Below are 19,970 nucleotides of genomic sequence, written 5' to 3'. Positions count from 1 at the left end.
TTTTATCCAGAAAAGCAACACCAAGTCGGACATTTGTGTTGTTGAAAAGGTAGTCAGCACGGCCCAGCAGACCCCCGCCCCCACCAAAAAAAAAAAATCACAACAAAAACAAAAACAAAAAAACCCAACAAAGACAAACTATAAGCATCATAATAAATCAATTGATGTCTGTTAACAAATAGGTTCCGAATAAAAAAAAAATGGGAACCAAATAAGTACTTACATGTATAACTGATGCAGACGAAGGGGCCTGACAGGCACAACTGTGTAGTCGTTCGGATGGAACGAAAAACGGAGGTCCCGTGTGCACATTGGCGTGAACGTAAAAGAAGCCATGATAGAGTTGGAATTCGATAGGCCATAGTGCCGCTGTCCGGGCAAAATTTCCCTCATAGCGTCCGCATTCATTAACCCATGGGGATCACGTGGCTAAGTGGGTAAGACGCTGGCTCGCTAGCCTGGACGTCGTGTGTTCGATCCCTGCATTGGCCGAGAAAGTTCATCCAGATTTTCCGGCGTGGTTTCCCCTTGTCAGTGATGCAGGATGGAGGGCCTGACAGTGACAAGGACAGCTGTCTATTCGTTCGGATGGGACGAAAAACCGAGGTCCCGTGTACACATTGGCGTGCACGTAAAAGATCTCTTGGCAGTTGGAATTCGATATAAGAGTAGGCCGTAGCGCCGCTACCCGGGCAAAATTTCCCTCATAGCACACTGTATGGCGTATGCCCGTCATCATTAGCCCAGGTTAGGAGCAGAACAGTAGGACGTTAAACCCTATTTCATTTCATTTTTTCCCTCGAGTCGCATACGCCCCGAGAGAAACCGGTTACCCCGATTCAGTGTTTTTCTTTTTGTTGATGTCGGAGACCGAACAAGATAAATTAATTAAAACAGAAAAGCTTGTTCGGTCGGTAATGTTTTTTTTTTATTTAGCATGATTTAACTATCCAGATGTGTCCTCTGGGTTTTCAAATTATAATTTATGTGAAATTTGAGACAAATCTCCCCACCCACAGCCGGTTTAAAATTCCTTTTAAGTCACGTGCATTATACCTTTCAGATTTATCGTCTTGGGTATTTCGAAAAAATTTCACGGACTCTAATGTAAAAGTCTTGATTTGCTCTAACATCAGGAGAACCGCGCTATACACATAGCCGCGGACGAAACATAATCACAAACGAACATTGCTAAAGACTACCAAATGAAGTGAGTGGATGCGAGGGCTCTAAGGCAATGAATGTTAGGGGCGCAGACATTTCGGGTTACAGACGGCAGCCATCCCACCCCACTCCATCAGAGAAAATTTAACCGCCGCAAATACGTTTTTCTGCTAGTCGATTTGTAAGTGAAATCTAACTCTATGGCGACCCGAATTACAATAATCCAGTCAGACTGTTGCATCTGCATTCACCCACAAACGCATTCTCCCAAACCCCCAACAAACAAACGGAAGAGTGAGCACCTCCCAAACATCGTATTATGCTCAGCCCTTTCTTTGATTTTCGCAATTTGATTAAAATACAGATCTATATTTCGTTTAGGTTTTTATACTTTCGATGGCCTACACTACATGAAGATCTGACCAGCTGTACTGGGAGGTCGCGTCAGGGTTCATACCATCGGCTTTTGACCTATGACGTCAGACACTGATTAATCCATCAGCGTTGACGTTTCTAGGGGTTTACCCACAGTTCCGTGCAGAGCACGCCAAGAACTCGCCGTAACAGATCGTTTCATTGGCTAATTCCCCTTATCAACTAGAACACCTGTTATATAATAACCCTAGTGTTGTGAAGACAAGTAAAACGAAAATTTGAACATTAAAAACGAAACGAAATAGGATTTGTGTTTTAGCCAGATTGTGAATTTCGTAGATAACGAAACGAAATAGGATTTGTGTTTTAGCCAGATTGTGAATTTCGTAGATAACGAAACGAAATAGGATTTGTGTTTTAGCCAGATTGTGAATTTCGTAGATAACGAAACGAAATAGGATTTGTGTTTTAATCAGATTGGGAATTTCGTAGATAAGAAACCTCATCTCTCAACCCTCCGTGTTTCGAGATAAGAGATGGTGCTATTTTGATCCACCTGACAAGGCCCGATGCAGATCAGATCGGGTATCAATAAGCAAACCTGACAATTTTTTCTTCAAAACAACGATTGATTATTGTTATTTATAACATTTCTGCCACTTCCAACTACAATTAAGCATATAATCCTACCTAACACGAGCACAAACCACCCCTTTTAAATCGAGGCGATAATAGCTGGCTTTTACCCGGCATTTTAAATATGACATCTTTACGTCATGAAGGTGGGGCTAATTTTTATGTCATGTACAACAGCCAATCAAAGTACTAGTTGCACAGGACTAATACACCGTAATTATGAATGTCCATATCAATTTTGATAAAAACAATGCTAATTGAGTCCAATTAGGGATAACGTATAGTTGTTCGGTTGATACGAAAAACCGAGGTCCCGCGTACACATTGGCGTGCACGTAAAAGAACCCTTGACAGTTGAAATATGAAATAAGAGTAGGCCACTTACATTTACGCCACTTTGCTGAATGAGATAGGTTCAACTCTTTTTTACCACTTCACGGAGGTGTTATTTATCATCAAATGGGAGATGGGGTTTAACGTTTCATTTTCTCAAATAGTGCCAAAAGCTCGTGATTTTAAATTGAAATCATCGGTGCTATATTACAAAGCAGTGGAGTAATTTATTTCAGCAGTGGCGCATTTGTCCCACTACTTACTATTTCCAACCTCGTGGGTTTTCTCCGAGTCCTCCGGTTTCCTCCCACTGCTAAAGACCCCTACGCGCAAGCGAATTATTGAAATAAAAATTAAACCCTATGTTAGTCCAGAAATGACATAGTTTGTGTCGAGTGGACGTTAAACCCCATTTCTTTCTCTCTCTCTCTCTCTCTCTCTCTCTCTCTCTCCTTACTATTACCAAGTTACTAGATGACCTGGGGCCGGTTGCTCGAAACTAAGTTATTTTAAAGGGACAATAACACTCTTGCTGGCTTGAAAGCTCCAGAAAATAAATAATATCTCTATCTAAGTACTAGATGTTTAAGTGTCCTACCTGTTGTGTAAATTATCCATTACATCCTATTTTACTTGTCCAGAGGGTTCGAAAATATTTTTAAATCGAAGTTTCATTTGAAAAGGTTTACGTTAGACGTTTCAAACCATTATGTTGAATTTTTCAAAATTTTTAAATAAGGTGTGTTAAGATGAAATTTGTATCATCAATTAATTGGAATATTGTAAAATAGTACAATTTGTTGACCAGAATAAAGGTTGGGACATATTATTCAGTTACAACAAGAGTGGTATTGAGCCTTTAACAATCCTTTAAACTCGTTATGATTATCTTGCGAACGTGTCATTTGTTAACGGTCCGTTAAAGTTCTGTTGCTGGAGAGTCAATTTCATTATCCGTTAGCTAACGGATTGATTAAAGTTAATCCAAGAGAAGACTGTTCATTGGCTGAATTTTAAATTCAATGTACATGTATAACAACTTCCTAGAAGTTAGTATTAACAAGAAACTGAAGACAGTGGGACAACTGTGCAGTCTGTTCACTAAACTTGATTAAAGACAAAAACGATAACTGTAGAATTTACTACAGAAAACACTATTAAAAAAACTAAAGAATACTTTATTTTTTTCCTTTAGAAATTTTAACATAAATCTGTAGGAAAAATTATGGGATTTGCACTACAGAAATTGTAGAATAGTTAGGGCCATTATTTCCTACAGGCCCACAAAAATCTGTAGAATACTATATAATTTAATTCTATAGAAAATGGAATAGCCCCCACCCCCCGCCCCATCGCCAAACCCTCTAAAATGTTCAATAGAAAATTACACTGGTAATCTATGACGTTTTGCTAAGGATATACGTATAATGCTATCGTTAAACAGTAGGACGTTAAACCCCATTTCATTTCATTTCATTTCAATGCCATCGTTAAATAGATAACGGAGTCCAACACCTCCGTTAAATATAACGGCAAGTTAACGACATGTTAAAGTTAACGGGATTTTCTCTCCGTTAGAGATAACGATCCATTACCATGTTAACGAGTCGTTAAAAGTTAACGGAGTTTTAACAACCAACCCCTGAGTACTTACTAATAAATATACTTAAAAAATATACTTGCTAAGAATATACGTATAATGCTATAGTTAAATAGATAACAGAGCCCAACATCCCCGTTAAACATAACGGCAAGTTAACGACATGTTAAAGTTAAAGTAGCTAAGTCTCTAACTCAGTATCATCTAAAATCTTCGACATTGAAAACAAGATTTATTTGTCGGTTTAAATCAACATTGATGTTGTGATCTTACCTCGAAAAGATGGCCTTCTGATATCCAATATTTAAGACAAAATAAACATTTTACAATTGGTACACGAATCGTGTACCATAATGCGATTCAGCGCTATTTGTAATATGGGACTCGAAAAACGAGACTAGGCATATTCCACAAGTCATGTCAAACGGTGACGCTATATTCTTACCTGGAGAGCAAGCCCAATAAATAATATCGGCGTAGACTGGAATAACCAGACGCTAGAGATTGAAATTCGATTGAGAATCTTGGCGTATTTCGCCGAACCTAACTGATTAAAAATTACAGTAAAAACAGAAACGTTTGAATGTAAATCAATTTATATACATTCATATTACATTACTGTATGCGTTGCGACCCATTTGTGTCAATTTCTAGGTCCCAAATATTAGCGACTTAGCTCCTTTAACGGGGCTTCCAGCAACAGACTTTATCCCCGTTAAAGATAATGATCCATTAGCCCCATGTTAACGAACCGTTAAAAGTTAACGGAGTTTTGAACAATCGGTCCTTGAATAGCACGGCGAACAGTTTCAGATTTCATTTGTATGGACCGTTTTGCCTCAATACCTAATAATAAATATACTTTAAAAGAAAATCTTTTGTACGGCACAACAAACGGCTTCAGATTTCATATGGGACCTTTATTTAAAACAATTTGTATGGGCTGTTTTTAAAAAACAAAAAAAAAACAAAAAAAAAACTAGCTAACTATTACACTATTATTTCAAACCATCTACAAGATCTTTATCAATACCCATCTAGAACTTGGTGTGACGTAAAACAAGGCCTATCAATTTCTGTTATTTATGACATTAAAAGGAAAATAGTACTTGATGACTGAACTGATTCAGTGGCATAAAATAGCTTTATTGTTTTTGTTCGAAAACAAAATTGGACGGCGTCCTAATAGATACGTCTGTACTCTGTATAGTGACTAGATTATCTCTAAAATGATAAAACGAGAGAGAGAGAGAGAGAGAGAGAGAGAGAGAGAGAGTTTAACGTCAAATCGAAACAAACTCGGTCATTTCGGGACTAACACATAGTTCACTTTTATTTCAATAATTTGCGCTTGCGCGTATAGGGTCTTTAGCAGTGGGAGGAAAACGGAGGACCCGGAGAAAACCCACGAGGTCGGAAAGGCGACCCTACTCCTTGTCACGTACAACCGGGGAATCGAAACCACGCCAGTTGACTCAGTGACAGACTTTATGATACAGCGCGCACGTGCTAACCATTCAGTCATCCAACCCCTAAAACGAAAGAGAGAGAGTGAGAGAGAGAGAGAGAGAGAGTTTAACGTCAAATCGACACAAACTCGGTTATTTCGGGACTAACGTATAGTTCAATTTTATTTCAATAATTCGCGCTTGCGCGTAGGGCCTTTAGCAGTGGGAGGAAACCGGAGGACCCGGAGAAAACCCACGAGGTTGGAATGGCGACCCTACTCTTTGTCACGTACAACCTGAGAATCGAGAAACCACGCCAGTTGACTCAATGACAGACCTTATGATACATCGCGTACACGCTAACCATTCAGCCATCCAAGCCCCTAGATGATAAAACATTACAGTTAGAGAGAACTGGGGTTAAAGGCACCATCCCGATTTTTAACAGAATCACAGAAATGATCCCTTGACAGGTGGAATTCGATATAAGAGTAGGCCGTAGTGCCGCTGTCCGGGCAAAATTTCCCTCATAGCACACTGTATGGCGTATGCCCGTCTTCATTAGCCCAGTTCGGAGCAAAACAGTAGGACGTTAAACCCCATTTCATTTCATTTTATAGAGGGGTGGTGTATTATACCTTGCGTCAAAATATCGACTCAAAATATTGAGACGTTTGGACGTGAACATAAAAATCGCCACAAAACCGCTTATCCGGACACGTAACCCTTTTAAGATTTCGGGTCAATTTTTTCGTTGGGTGACCTGGTAGTCTATTGCCGTTCCTTTCAAGGTCCATACAGTGCATGGCCACGTGCTGTACTTGATAACGAAAGGTAAATTTCACCTACACATTATTTTTTATACAAGTCTGATTTTATCCATACACCGTAAAATATATCTTGGGACACCGGTCTCCATTTCCCGATAAAGACTGGCGGGTTTAAGTGGTTTGAAAACGTCTAACCCTAACCCAAGACCTGGCCCTAGGCCTTACACTAACCCTAACCCACAATCCCGGCAAAAATCATGTGCCCTACCTAACCCTGTTTAGATCTCGTGACCTTGGGTAAATATGCATTTGGTCTTGTCAAATATAGCCATTGTACACTTGACCATAACATAGAACGGGACAAGGAGTGGGGTCGTCTGTCCAACTTCGTGGGTTTTCTCCAGGTCCTCCGGTTTCCTCCCACTGCTAAAGACCCCTACGCACAAGCGAATTATTGAAATAAAAGTTAACCATGTGTTGGTCCCGAAATGACCTAGTTTGTGTCGAGTGGACGTTAAACCCCATTTCTCTCTCTCTCTCTCTCTCTCTCTCTCTCTCTCTCTCTCTCTCGTTATTAACAAATGATAGTTTAACTCTCCCACATCCCTCATTAATAATTCTACTGCACTCAGAGATCGAAGCTATAGAACTAGAGACCAGCCTGGAGGTCGGGTGTTCGATCCCTGCATTGACCGAGAAAGTTCATCCAGATTTTTCTGCGTGGTTTCCCCTTATCAGTGATGCAGGACGGGAGGCCTTGACAAGGACAGCTGTCTAGTCGTTCGGATGGGACGAAAAACCGAGGTCCCTTATACACATTGGCGTGCACGTAAAAGATCCCTTGTCAGTTGGAAGTCGATATAAGAGTAGGCCATAGTGACGCTGTCCGGGCAAAATTTTCCTCATAGCACACGGTATGGCGTATGACCGTCTTCATTAGCCCAGTTCGGAGCAGAACAGTAGGACGTTAAACCCCATTTCATTTCATTTCCAAACTCACCGGGGATTAATTTAAAATATAACATATCAAAATCTCTGGGGAAGAGAAGCGTGTGTAAGGTCTGTGTAAATGAACATTTGTTGTCATTCAAACTTCATAAACAAGTCTTAAGGATAGGCACCTAACGCGATGGAAAACCAATCTGTATCCGTTTCAACTTTCTTCCGTTTATGTACACAGGAAAAAAAACTGTGATGTTATGTCAAGACGAAATAGGGGGAAAACCCACTAGTTGCACAATTGATAAACCAGTCCCAAATTTCTGTTTTTCGGTGTCTTTGGTTTTTTTTTCTTCGGAACTTTGAAAGTTGTAATGTATTAAACAAACATTATGCAAGAGCTAAATCTGTCTATTGCAGGTCTTTCTTTAGGCCTGAAATGTTATGTAAATTATTAATTAGACATTAATTAACTTATCCAGACCATAATCAACTCTCGATGCCATCACTAGCCTGCGATATATAGTGGATTGGGATACATTTGTTTCTATTGTACCGACTTTAGTAATGATGATCGAGGCTAGCCTAAAATTCAAAAGCAAATGTTTCGGTTCTCAGTGAAGCAAATTGACTGAAATTTTCAGTATATTCTCTTTACATTATCTAGTTTTTAACTATTATAGTGAGAACTGTCATCTCTTTATCTAATCTCCCATAATGTATATTTAATGTATTTTAAAAAGGCTAATTATTTGCATATAGCACAATCTGTGGGGGTCACAATGGATCGTTGAGTATTCCGCTTGCTCACCACCTCACCCGGGAGGTCCCGGATTCTAACCAAATTTTATTTGAGAAAGTCCCTTGGGGTTTTGGGTGGCCGAATGGTTAACGCGTGCGCGTTGGATTAGAAGGTCTATCAAGTGAAGTAGTGAAAAGGAGTAGGGTCACCTGTCCAACTTCGCGGGTTTTCTTCGGTTCCTCCCATAGTTAACGATCCCTACGCGCAAGCAAGTTATTGAAATTAAATTGAATTATGAGAGAAATTTTGCCCGGGCAGCGGCACTATGGCCTACTTTTATATCGAATTCCAACTGCCAAGGGATCCTTTACGTACGTGCACGCCAATGTATGAACGGGACCTCGGTTTTTCGTCACATCCGAACGACAGCTGTCCTTGTCAGGCCCTCCGTCCTGCACCATTGACAAGGGGAAACCACGTCGGAAAATCCCTGTGAACTGTCTCGGCCAATGGTGGGGGGGGGGATGGCCATATGGTTAGTGTGTGCGCGCTGTATCATAAGGTATATCATTGAGTCAATTGGCGTGGTAACGATTCCCCGGTTGTCCGTGCCAAGGAGTAGGGTCGCCTGACCCATCTCGTGGGTTTTCTCCGGGTCCTCCGGTTTCCTCCTACTGCTAAAGACCACTAAAATGGAACCGTGTGTTAGTCCCGAAATGACCTAGTTTGTGTCAAGTGGACGTTAAACTCCATTTCTCTCTTTCTTTCTCGTCCAATACAGGGATCGAACACTACAGGCTTATTTAAGAAATTATATGTAGAAGTACGGTACACTTACTAAATGTCATTTAGTTTTAGTTTATTGTTTATTGGCCAACCTGTCGATGATTCATTACCACAGAGACTGGAACGGAAACACATAGCCCTGAAAATATTTTTTAAAAAAAAATGAATGGATATGATTATATTGATTAAATATTTAATGACAATCTAGTCAATCGGAATAAACAAGTTTTTTAGGACGGGCACATCACGCGAGGGAAAACAATTCTGTTTTATTGCAAGTCTGTCTCTAGGCCTGAAATGTTTTCTAAAGTATTAATTAGTAGACATTAATTAACTGATCCAGGCCTTAATCAACTCTCGATGGCATCAGATTTCTCCGATATTAAATAGATTAGAATGGTTCAGCGATACTTTGATTTAATCAAATGTGGAGGACCGAGACTTAGCTTCGATCAACCAGTACGGTGGTTGAAATTATTGCACACGTCTGTCAATCATTCAAAGGCTAATATCTTCGCTTGCAATAGTGTAATTTGAATGAAACATTTGATGCCAACATTGATTTGAAATAAAATATTTAAAAGAATTTTTATTTTTTTTAAATTATGAAGAAGTGCCTATCAATGCTTTAACAGCTGCGATGTACACAATCTAACCAAAGAGAGAGAGAGAGAGAGAAATGGGGTTTAACGTCCACTCGACACAAACTAGGTCATTTCGGGACTAACATATGGTTTAATTTTATTTCAATAATTCGCTTGCGCGTAGGGGTCTTTAGCAGTGGGAGGAAACCGGAGGACCCGGAGAAAACCCACGAGGTTGGACAGGCGCATACATTAGAGTGCACGTAAAAGATCTCTTGACAGTTGGAATCTCATAGCACACTGTTAGCTACGAGAACGTAACTAAAAACGCTGAGATATACTGATGTGCTTGTTTTAGGGTTGAGAGATTAAGGTTTGTTATCTAAGCACACTGTATGGCGTATGCCCGTCTTCATTAGCTGAGTTCGGAGCAGAACAGTCGGACGTTAAACCGCATTTCATTTCATGTCTTCGTACCAAGGCTCGTATGATCCAGGCTCGTATGATCCAGGCCCGTAGTGGGGGGGGGGCAATGCCCCTGAAAAAATGCCCCCCCCCCCCCCGCCCCCGAAACAAATGTTGCCGACCACAGCTCTAAAATAATGCACCTGAAAGGTCCTTGACAGTTGTAATTCGAAGAACAGTAGTCGGAAACTCCGCTGTTCCTTGGGATCAACTTTAACCTTTAACCTTAGAAATTACGATATGTTGGTCTTAAAATGGCGTACGGGATTGAGGGTGTCGTCACAGGTCTTTAAATCCCATCACATCCCAAGATATCAAAGTGGGTCACGTTGTTAGCTATACGTTTATGTGAATCGACCATGACAAATTCCCTTAGCAATCGAATGAATAAATGATGGGAGTTTTATGTCATCTCAGCTCCAACCGGGATATATTGCGCCCCTTAAAGGACAATATTGGTGCCAGTCATTATCACATATGTGATAGAGCTGGTTAAACACATTCCAAATATAATTTTAACACAGAAATAATAATACAGGTTTCCTGAATCGGAAGTGACGAACTCCAAAGGAAAACACGAGTCATACCTCTATATAACTGACTGATGAGGTTGTGTCGATTTGACGTTGTCCTTTAAAGCAATTGACGTTCTTGGGCAGGATGCTATAAAGTTATATTGAAAATGGTACCAGATAGAACCAATGAACTCTACAGGTCTGGGAGAGACTAGACATACGAGTCTACATATATTACATCAGTTTGACATATAAATATATATAAATATGTACCATGCACGTGCACTTTTACTGTACAACTACATAGCGGAATTCGTGGCAATAAAAACTAAATCGACAGAACAACAAACCCAACCAATTTAACCCGATAATTTGTTCTCTGTCACGATAAGATCATATATGGTGATCTTTCAGTTCGCAGAAATATAAATACCAATTTTATGTATTTCTGAGAACTTGGACATAAAAGAGAAAATATTTTTTACAATAAGATATTCAATGAGAGAGAGAGAGAGAGAGAGAGAGGCGGGGGGAGGAACATGGTTCAAGGTCTGTAATTGAGAGAGAGAGAGAGAGAGAGAGAGAGAGAGACCTTATTATGCTGATCTTTTCAATTCGCAGAAATATAAATTTCAATTTTATGTATTTCTGAGAAATTGGTCATAATAGAGAAAATATCTTTTACAATAAGGTATTCAATGAGAGAGAGAGAGAGGTGGAGAGAGAGAGAGAGAGAGAGAGAGAGGGGCGGGGGGACGTCCGCTCGACTCGGGACTAACATAGTTCCAGGTCCGTAATTAAGAGAGAGAGAGAGAAAGAAAAATTAGAGAGAAGGAGAGAGAAAGAGAAATGGAGTTTAACGTCCACTCGACACAAACTAAGTCATTTCGGGACTAACATATGCTTCAATTTTATTTCAATAATTCGTTTGCGCGTAGGGATCGTTAGCTATGGAAGGAACCGGAGAAAGCCCACGAGGTTGGACAGGTGATCTTACTCCTTGTCACGTACAAGCCATGAATCGAAACCACGCCAGTTGACTCAATGCCAGACCTTCTGATCCAATGCGCACGCGTAAATCATTTGGTCATCCAACCTCTCAAAATCCAAGGGGGTCAACGTCCGTTCGAGGCGGGGGATGGGGTCCATGGGTAACTTTTGATCTTCAGTTCACTCACCACTCTCCTCTCCCATCTCCTATATATAAGAGATGAGCACAAAAATGAAGAGGGAAATGGGGTTTAACCTCCACTCGACACAAACTAGGTCATTTCGGGACTAACATATGGCTCAATTTTATTTCAATAATTCACATGCGCATAGGGGCCTTTAGCTGTGGGAGGAAACCAGATAACCCGGGCAAAACCCACGAGGTTGGACAGCAATGATGGCCTAAAGTTTATAAAGTTATACATCGCTATAAAGAATTGAAGATTAGTAACATTTTAATATCTTCACAAGGGAAATTATTGAATGAACTTAAAACTCTATTTTGACGTCACTGTAATGTTAACAAGTACAGGCGTACTATGGACCGGGGACCGAGTTTGACATCATCGCAATCACAACAATCTTAGAATTGTGATGCCAGAGGAAGAAAAGAACAAAAAGATAAGGATAAAGAGAGAGAGAGAGAGAGAGGGGGAGAGGGAGAGAGAGAGAGAGAGAGAGAGAGAGGGAGAGAGAGAGAGAGAGAGAGGGGGTAACGTCCACTCGACATAAAGTAGGTCATTTCGAGACTAACTTGTTTCAATTTATTTCAATAATTCGCTTGCGCGTAGGGGTCTTTAGCAGTGGGAGGAAACCGGAGCCCCCCCCCCCCCGGAGAAAATCCACGAGGTTGGATAGGCAACCCTACTCCTTGTCACGTACAAGTAGGAAATCGAAACCACGCTACTTGACTCAGTGACAAACCTTGTGATGCCGCCTAAAATGAGTAGCGGTCGGGACCCAGATCCTGATTCAAAAGATGTTCGATCTGAATCGGAAGTGACGAACTCCAAAGGAAAACACGAGTCATACCTCTATATAACTGACTGATGAGGTTGTGTCGATTTGACGTTGTCCTTTAAAGCAATTGACGTTCTTGGGCAGGATGCTATAAAGTTATATTGAAAATGGTACCAGATAGAACCAATGAACTCTACAGGTCTGGGAGAGACTAGACATACGAGTCTACATATATTACATCAGTTTGACATATAAATATATATAAATATGTACCATGCACGTGCACTTTTACTGTACAACTACATAGCGGAATTCGTGGCAATAAAAACTAAATCGACAGAACAACAAACCCAACCAATTTAACCCGATAATTTGTTCTCTGTCACGATAAGATCATATATGGTGATCTTTCAGTTCGCAGAAATATAAATACCAATTTTATGTATTTCTGAGAACTTGGACATAAAAGAGAAAATATTTTTTACAATAAGATATTCAATGAGAGAGAGAGAGAGAGAGAGAGAGGCGGGGGGAGGAACATGGTTCAAGGTCTGTAATTGAGAGAGAGAGAGAGAGAGAGAGAGAGAGAGAGACCTTATTATGCTGATCTTTTCAATTCGCAGAAATATAAATTTCAATTTTATGTATTTCTGAGAAATTGGTCATAATAGAGAAAATATCTTTTACAATAAGGTATTCAATGAGAGAGAGAGAGAGGTGGAGAGAGAGAGAGAGAGAGAGAGAGAGGGGCGGGGGGACGTCCGCTCGACTCGGGACTAACATAGTTCCAGGTCCGTAATTAAGAGAGAGAGAGAGAAAGAAAAATTAGAGAGAAGGAGAGAGAAAGAGAAATGGAGTTTAACGTCCACTCGACACAAACTAAGTCATTTCGGGACTAACATATGCTTCAATTTTATTTCAATAATTCGTTTGCGCGTAGGGATCGTTAGCTATGGAAGGAACCGGAGAAAGCCCACGAGGTTGGACAGGTGATCTTACTCCTTGTCACGTACAAGCCATGAATCGAAACCACGCCAGTTGACTCAATGCCAGACCTTCTGATCCAATGCGCACGCGTAAATCATTTGGTCATCCAACCTCTCAAAATCCAAGGGGGTCAACGTCCGTTCGAGGCGGGGGATGGGGTCCATGGGTAACTTTTGATCTTCAGTTCACTCACCACTCTCCTCTCCCATCTCCTATATATAAGAGATGAGCACAAAAATGAAGAGGGAAATGGGGTTTAACCTCCACTCGACACAAACTAGGTCATTTCGGGACTAACATATGGCTCAATTTTATTTCAATAATTCACATGCGCATAGGGGCCTTTAGCTGTGGGAGGAAACCAGATAACCCGGGCAAAACCCACGAGGTTGGACAGCAATGATGGCCTAAAGTTTATAAAGTTATACATCGCTATAAAGAATTGAAGATTAGTAACATTTTAATATCTTCACAAGGGAAATTATTGAATGAACTTAAAACTCTATTTTGACGTCACTGTAATGTTAACAAGTACAGGCGTACTATGGACCGGGGACCGAGTTTGACATCATCGCAATCACAACAATCTTAGAATTGTGATGCCAGAGGAAGAAAAGAACAAAAAGATAAGGATAAAGAGAGAGAGAGAGAGAGAGGGGGAGAGGGAGAGAGAGAGAGAGAGAGAGAGAGAGAGGGAGAGAGAGAGAGAGAGAGAGGGGGTAACGTCCACTCGACATAAAGTAGGTCATTTCGAGACTAACTTGTTTCAATTTATTTCAATAATTCGCTTGCGCGTAGGGGTCTTTAGCAGTGGGAGGAAACCGGAGCCCCCCCCCCCCCCCGGAGAAAATCCACGAGGTTGGATAGGCAACCCTACTCCTTGTCACGTACAAGTAGGAAATCGAAACCACGCTACTTGACTCAGTGACAAACCTTGTGATGCCGCCTAAAATGAGTAGCGGTCGGGACCCAGATCCTGATTCAAAAGATGTTCGATCTTCTCCAGGTTCGATAACTAATGGTAGGTGTCACGTATTACAATTATAGGAAAATAAACAGGTGATCTCACTCTGGGGGGGGGGGGGGGGGCGAATGGTGTTATTGGCCGGTCATTGAATCAAGTAGTGTGATTTCGATTCAGAGTTTGTACGTGACAAAGTTAAAAACTCCTATCCCTATTAAAAAAAAAAAAAAAAAAAAAAAAAATGAAATGAAATGGGGTTTAACATCCTACTGTTCTGCTACGACAGGGCTAATGAAGACGGGCATATGCTATACAGTGTGCTATGCGGCAAATTTTGCCAGGGCAGCAGCACTATGACCTACTCTTAAATGTATATCGAATTCCAACCGCCGAGGGTTCTTTGACGTACACGCCAAAATGCACACGGGACCTCAGTTTTCGTCCCATCCATAGAACTATACGTAATCGCTTGCCATACCCACTGTCCTGCACCACTGAAAAGTGGGAACCATTAGTCCCGAAATAACCTAGTTTGTATTGAGTCGAGTGGACGCCAAACCGCATTTCAATTTTTCTCGAAGTCTCCCCCCCCCCCCCCAACACCTAAATACAGAATCCGCCACTGAACTCAAGTATATATTATGTAAATATTCAATACTGTCTAAGCCTATGTTTAATTTCCATGTACAGTTGTATGCAGATAATAAAAAAAAACACATTTTCTGGTGAAATACAACATAAATGATCTTTATTTGTGACAAATTATATACGGGTATTTGCTTAAATACATTTTATCCGTCTCTGTTAGCCGAGTAAGAAAGATACCCCCCCCCCCTATTTTTTTTTTATTTCAATCATTCATTCGCAATTTTATTCTATTAACTAAAATACAATTTCATAAATAAATATATAATTGAGAATACAGATAAAATGTTTATGGTATAATATAGGAATTTAATTTTGTTTATATAGGAAAATATTAAAAATTCACATGCACCTATTTGAACCAGTTGTAGTAAAGTTAATCGGAAATCGTGCGGTTATGGAAAATGGGACATTATCGACACTAATTTACGTCTCATTACATTTACAAATATATTCTCTTAAATTCGAGAACGTTGCTGAACATTTCTTTATAGCCTAAAAGCGAACGGATGCCATCTCTTTGAAGAATCCTGTTGCCGAACGATAACGGAACCACCCGAAGTATTACGTGCATGACGTCAATTCGTTAGCCTTCTATGACACAACATTGAAAAGGTCTGCTTACAACACGTTGGGATTTTATTACTATACTAGTGACATTTCTTGCTTGACGTGGATTTTTACTGTTACTTTTAGTTTACCAAGCATAAAGAAAGATATATGAAACATGACTTCGAAAGAAAAGCGCAGGTAAGCCATAAAATATTGTGTGTAATGCTAGTTTTGCCAGCTGATATTTGACGAGGCGTATTACTATCTGTGTTGGAAAGTTGTTGAGGAAACGCATGCTATTTTTACTACATGTTTAGCTGACCCTAATTCGTTTTTCAAACGGTTTTTGACAACATGAATTAATAAACTAAACGTTATTGTTTTCATTGTCACAAAACAAAGTAGGCCTATTCATGATTAATTAATTTGCCTAATTATAGTCGCACTGTCTCAACAATTCGGAAGGACTTTGACCCGATACGATGGTTGATACACTCGTTTGTTTTAGCCGGTGTTAATAAAACCGAAAGCATTAGGAGTAGAACTTCAGAAGCTATATTTATATATAGGCCTAGTATTGGCCGAAATAGGATTGTAAAATCATTTAGCATAACAATAACATTGCGCTTTATTTAAAATTTATGGACAATTTTTATTATATTTTGCTTGACATGTCAAAATGTAATTAATTACATTTATTCAGTGAAAATAGGTTATGAAAGGTAATTAAAACCCCCCAACAAAATAAAATAATGGTTATTATTAATTTAATTAAATGAATTAAGGGTTGTGCATGATCATCAAAGGGAGTATGGCCAAAATATTGTTATAAAATTATTTAGCATAAAACAACATTACATCCTCCTAATAAAATTCATGGACAAAAAAACCTCTAGATCAATATTATCTTTTTGTTTGACAATGTGAACATTTTTTAATTACATTTACGATTTTGTCAAAATAGCTTATAAAATATAATCAAAAAATAAATAAATGCAGCAATTGAGATTAATTTTAGTTTAATGAATTGATCGAAAGGATTGTGGATGAGCAGAACAGTGTATACATGATTACTTTTTCTAGTCGAAAGTTCACTTTCACAAAACATTATTTATTTATTTCATAATAATACCAGAATATTAAATATATTTATACGTGGATGCAAGAGCTAAATCTGCCTATTGCAGGCCTTTCTTTAGGCCTGAAATGTTATCTTAATTATTAATTAGGCATTAATTAACTTATCCAGACCATAATCAACTCTCGATGACATCTGATGGGTCCAATTTTCATTAGATTAACCCCAAAAATGGATAATCAAGACTTTCTTTATTATCATTACAGTAATAACAAAGACAATCACGGCTACAGTGTTTTTAAAATGAGGTTTTCTCTGCTCCAAGTGAAGTAATTTGACTGAAATTTCAACATATCCCTGTTACATTATCTATTTTTATACGTCCACATTCATAATGTGAACGTATTATGCCGTCGCCCCTGTCTGTGTGTGTGTGTGTGTGTATGTATGTATGTGTGTGTGTGTGTGTGTGTGTGTGTGTGTCTGTGGTTCGCCTACAGGGCGCAATTCTTCATGGATTTTCTTCAAACTTGGTATACTTATTCCTTATACCCCAAGGAAGATCCCTATTGTTTTTGGTGCATGCCCGACCCCCCGGGGCAGAGCCACGCCCATTTCTAGTATTTGTTTGTTTGTCGTCTACAGGCCACATTTCTTAACTAATAATCTTGAAACTTTGCATACACATTCTTTGTACCCTAAGGAACATCCCTATCGTTTGGGGTGCATGCCCAACCCCCAGGGGCAGAGCCACGCCCATTTTCTTTTCGTGTGTCTTTGTGTCGCCTACAGGGCGCAATTCTTACTGGATTTTCTTCAAACTTGGTATACTTATTCCTTATACCCCAAGGAAGATCCCTATTGTTTTTGGTGCATGCCCGACCCCCAGGGGCAGAGCCACGCCCATTTCTAGTATTTGTTTGTTTGTCGTCTACAGGCCACATTTCTTAACTTATAATCTTGCATACACATTCTTTGTACCCTAAGGAACATCCCTATCGTTTGGGGTACATGCCCAACCCCCAGGGGCAGAGCCACGCCCATTTCCCATTTTCTTTTCGTGTGTCTTTGTGTCGCCTACAGGGCGCAATTCTTACTGGATTTTCTTCAAACTTGGTATACTTATTCCTTATACCCCAAGGAAGATCCCTATTGTTTTTGGTGCATGCCCGACCCCCAGGGGCAGAGCCACGCCCATTTCTAGTTATTAGATGCTACAATCAACAGGTCAAAAACTGTACAAGGCAAATAGTTGTACAATATTAGGGATTAATTTCCAAAGGAATTTGATGTGGTCAATGTTACCAACCCGTTTTACCCAGGATATCTAATTTTTATACGTCCACATTCATAATGTGGACGTAGATTGCCGTCGCCCCTGTCCTTGTGTGTGTGTCTTGTGTGTCGCCTACAGGCCACAATTCTTAAGTGATCATCTGCAAACTTTACATACTTATTCATTATACCCCAAGGATGATCCCTATTGTTTTTGGTGCATGCCCTACCCCCAGGGGCAGAGCCACGCCCATTCTTTGAATTTCTTTGTTTGTCATCTACAGGCCGCATTCCTTAACATATCATATTGAAACTTTGCATACTTATTCTTTGTACCCTAAGGAACATCCCTATCGTTTGGGGTGCATGCCCAACCCCCAGGGGCAGAGCCACGCCCATTTTCAATTTGTGTGTCTGTGTTTTGCCTACATATTTATTCCTTATACCATAAAGACAGCAACTATTTATTTTGATGCTTGCCCCGACCTCCTGGGGCAGTGTCGCACCCACTTTATTGTTAGTATTTTGTCTGTAAATTTGGCAAAACAAACCCGACACCTAGCCTTCTTTGCCTCTGATCATATTACAGCCATTTCATATTTCATTCTCTTCATTTTAAAAAGTACCATATCAATCAAAGCTGGATTGTGGACGTATATTGCAGCGTTAGCGATGCTCTTGTTAAACTATTATAGTGAGAACTGCCAACTTATTTATCTAAATCTTACATAATGTATATTTAGTAAGATGCTGGAAACCAGGATGGCTCGCCACTCAGTGAAGACCCTAAGATTAGGGTAGCATGATTTAGACAAATCTGGGGGGTTGGATGGTAGAATGGTTAGCATGTGCGTGCTGTATCATATGACCTGTCATTGAGTCAACTGGCGTGGTTTCGAATCCACGGTTGTACGTGACAAGGAGTAGGGTCGCCTGTCCAACCTCGTGGGTTTTCTCCGGCTCCTCTGGTTTCCTCCCACTGCTAAAGACCCCTACGCGCAAGCGAATTATTGAAATAAAATTAAACCATGTGTTAGTCCCGAAATGACCTAGTTTGTGTCGAGTGGACGTTAAACTCCATTTCTCTCTCTCTCTCTCTTTAGACAAATCTACCCAAATCCATTATTAATTTATATCAATAATTGACAATTTACCATTCTTTATACCAAATTGTCATTTTTAATTTAAAAATCATAGTTTTATTTCAACATCATATTTGAACACAAAAACACTCTGATTTTAAATTAAAAATGAAAATTTGGCATAAAGGTCCCATGTATACATTGGCATGCACACAAAAGATCCCTTGGCAGTTGGAATTCGATATTAGAGTAGGTCATAGTGACGCTGCCTGGGCAAAATGTCCCCAATAGCACACTGTATGGCATATGCCTGTCTTCATTAGCCCAGTCGGAGCAGAACAGTAGGCTGTTAAACCCCATTTCATTTCATTTGCACATCTATTTCGGATGATTACTGTCAGAGTTACGACATTTGATCATTTAGAAAAATCTTGCGGACACTCTTCAGACAGAAGTTTTCATCCCCGTGACTTGAAATTAATACTCTGTTTATGATCACAAAATGAAGAAGTCTATTGATTTTCAATGATTTCCGATAGTTATTGTCAGATTGATGACCTGTTATTACTTTTAAAAAAATCTTATGGACTCTCGACAGACTAACCTTTTCATCTGATTGACTTGAAATTTATACAACATGGTCCGAAAAAGCCTATTAAGTTTCAGCAATTTCCGATAACCTGAATAGTTAAAATTATTTTATGATACATGTAATTACTTCATAGGTTGTTGCCCTTGATAGGTTTTTAGTGTCTAGTTCATGCCTCCATTACTTATAAAAAATATTTATATGATAGGGGCATGTGGACTGCACAATTGACTTGGCTGCAATTGACGTAAAATAAATAAAAAAAACAAATCAACAATTTAATTTTGAGACCAATAAAATTGATAATTTCATAGGTTCTGCTTGTGCATTTATCAGGCCCTTCTGCACACATAGAACTATTATCTGTTGGATTTCTCTCTTTAAAAGGCTCAGTGTGTATGTATGCCTACATAATTTGGAGACATCAGATTCATCGGTTCCCCAGAAGAGCTACGAATTATAACTTGCTATAATGTTGACAAGTACGTGGT

At 39.7% G+C, this 19,970-nt stretch overlaps 1 protein-coding gene across 1 annotated transcript in view; it reads left to right on the top strand.

Moving 5' to 3' along the window:
* Window positions 1-15,480: 15,480 nt before the first annotated feature.
* LOC126822345 (hypoxia-inducible factor 1-alpha) overlaps window positions 15,481-19,970 on the top strand; it is a 108,904-nt gene continuing 104,414 nt past the window's right edge. Inside the window, exon 1 of the mRNA XM_050551195.2 lies at window positions 15,481-15,653. Within this exon, the coding sequence (XP_050407152.1) occupies window positions 15,631-15,653 (23 nt within the window). The 5' untranslated portion in view covers window positions 15,481-15,630. The remainder of the gene's footprint in view (window positions 15,654-19,970) is intronic.

The sequence above is a fragment of the Patella vulgata genome, chromosome 5 (assembly GCF_932274485.2).
Source record: "Patella vulgata chromosome 5, xgPatVulg1.2, whole genome shotgun sequence".
Classification (NCBI taxonomy): Eukaryota; Metazoa; Mollusca; class Gastropoda; family Patellidae; genus Patella; species Patella vulgata.
The sequence above is the reverse complement of the archived record's forward strand: the minus strand, read 5'-3'. Positions and strand labels throughout refer to the sequence as shown.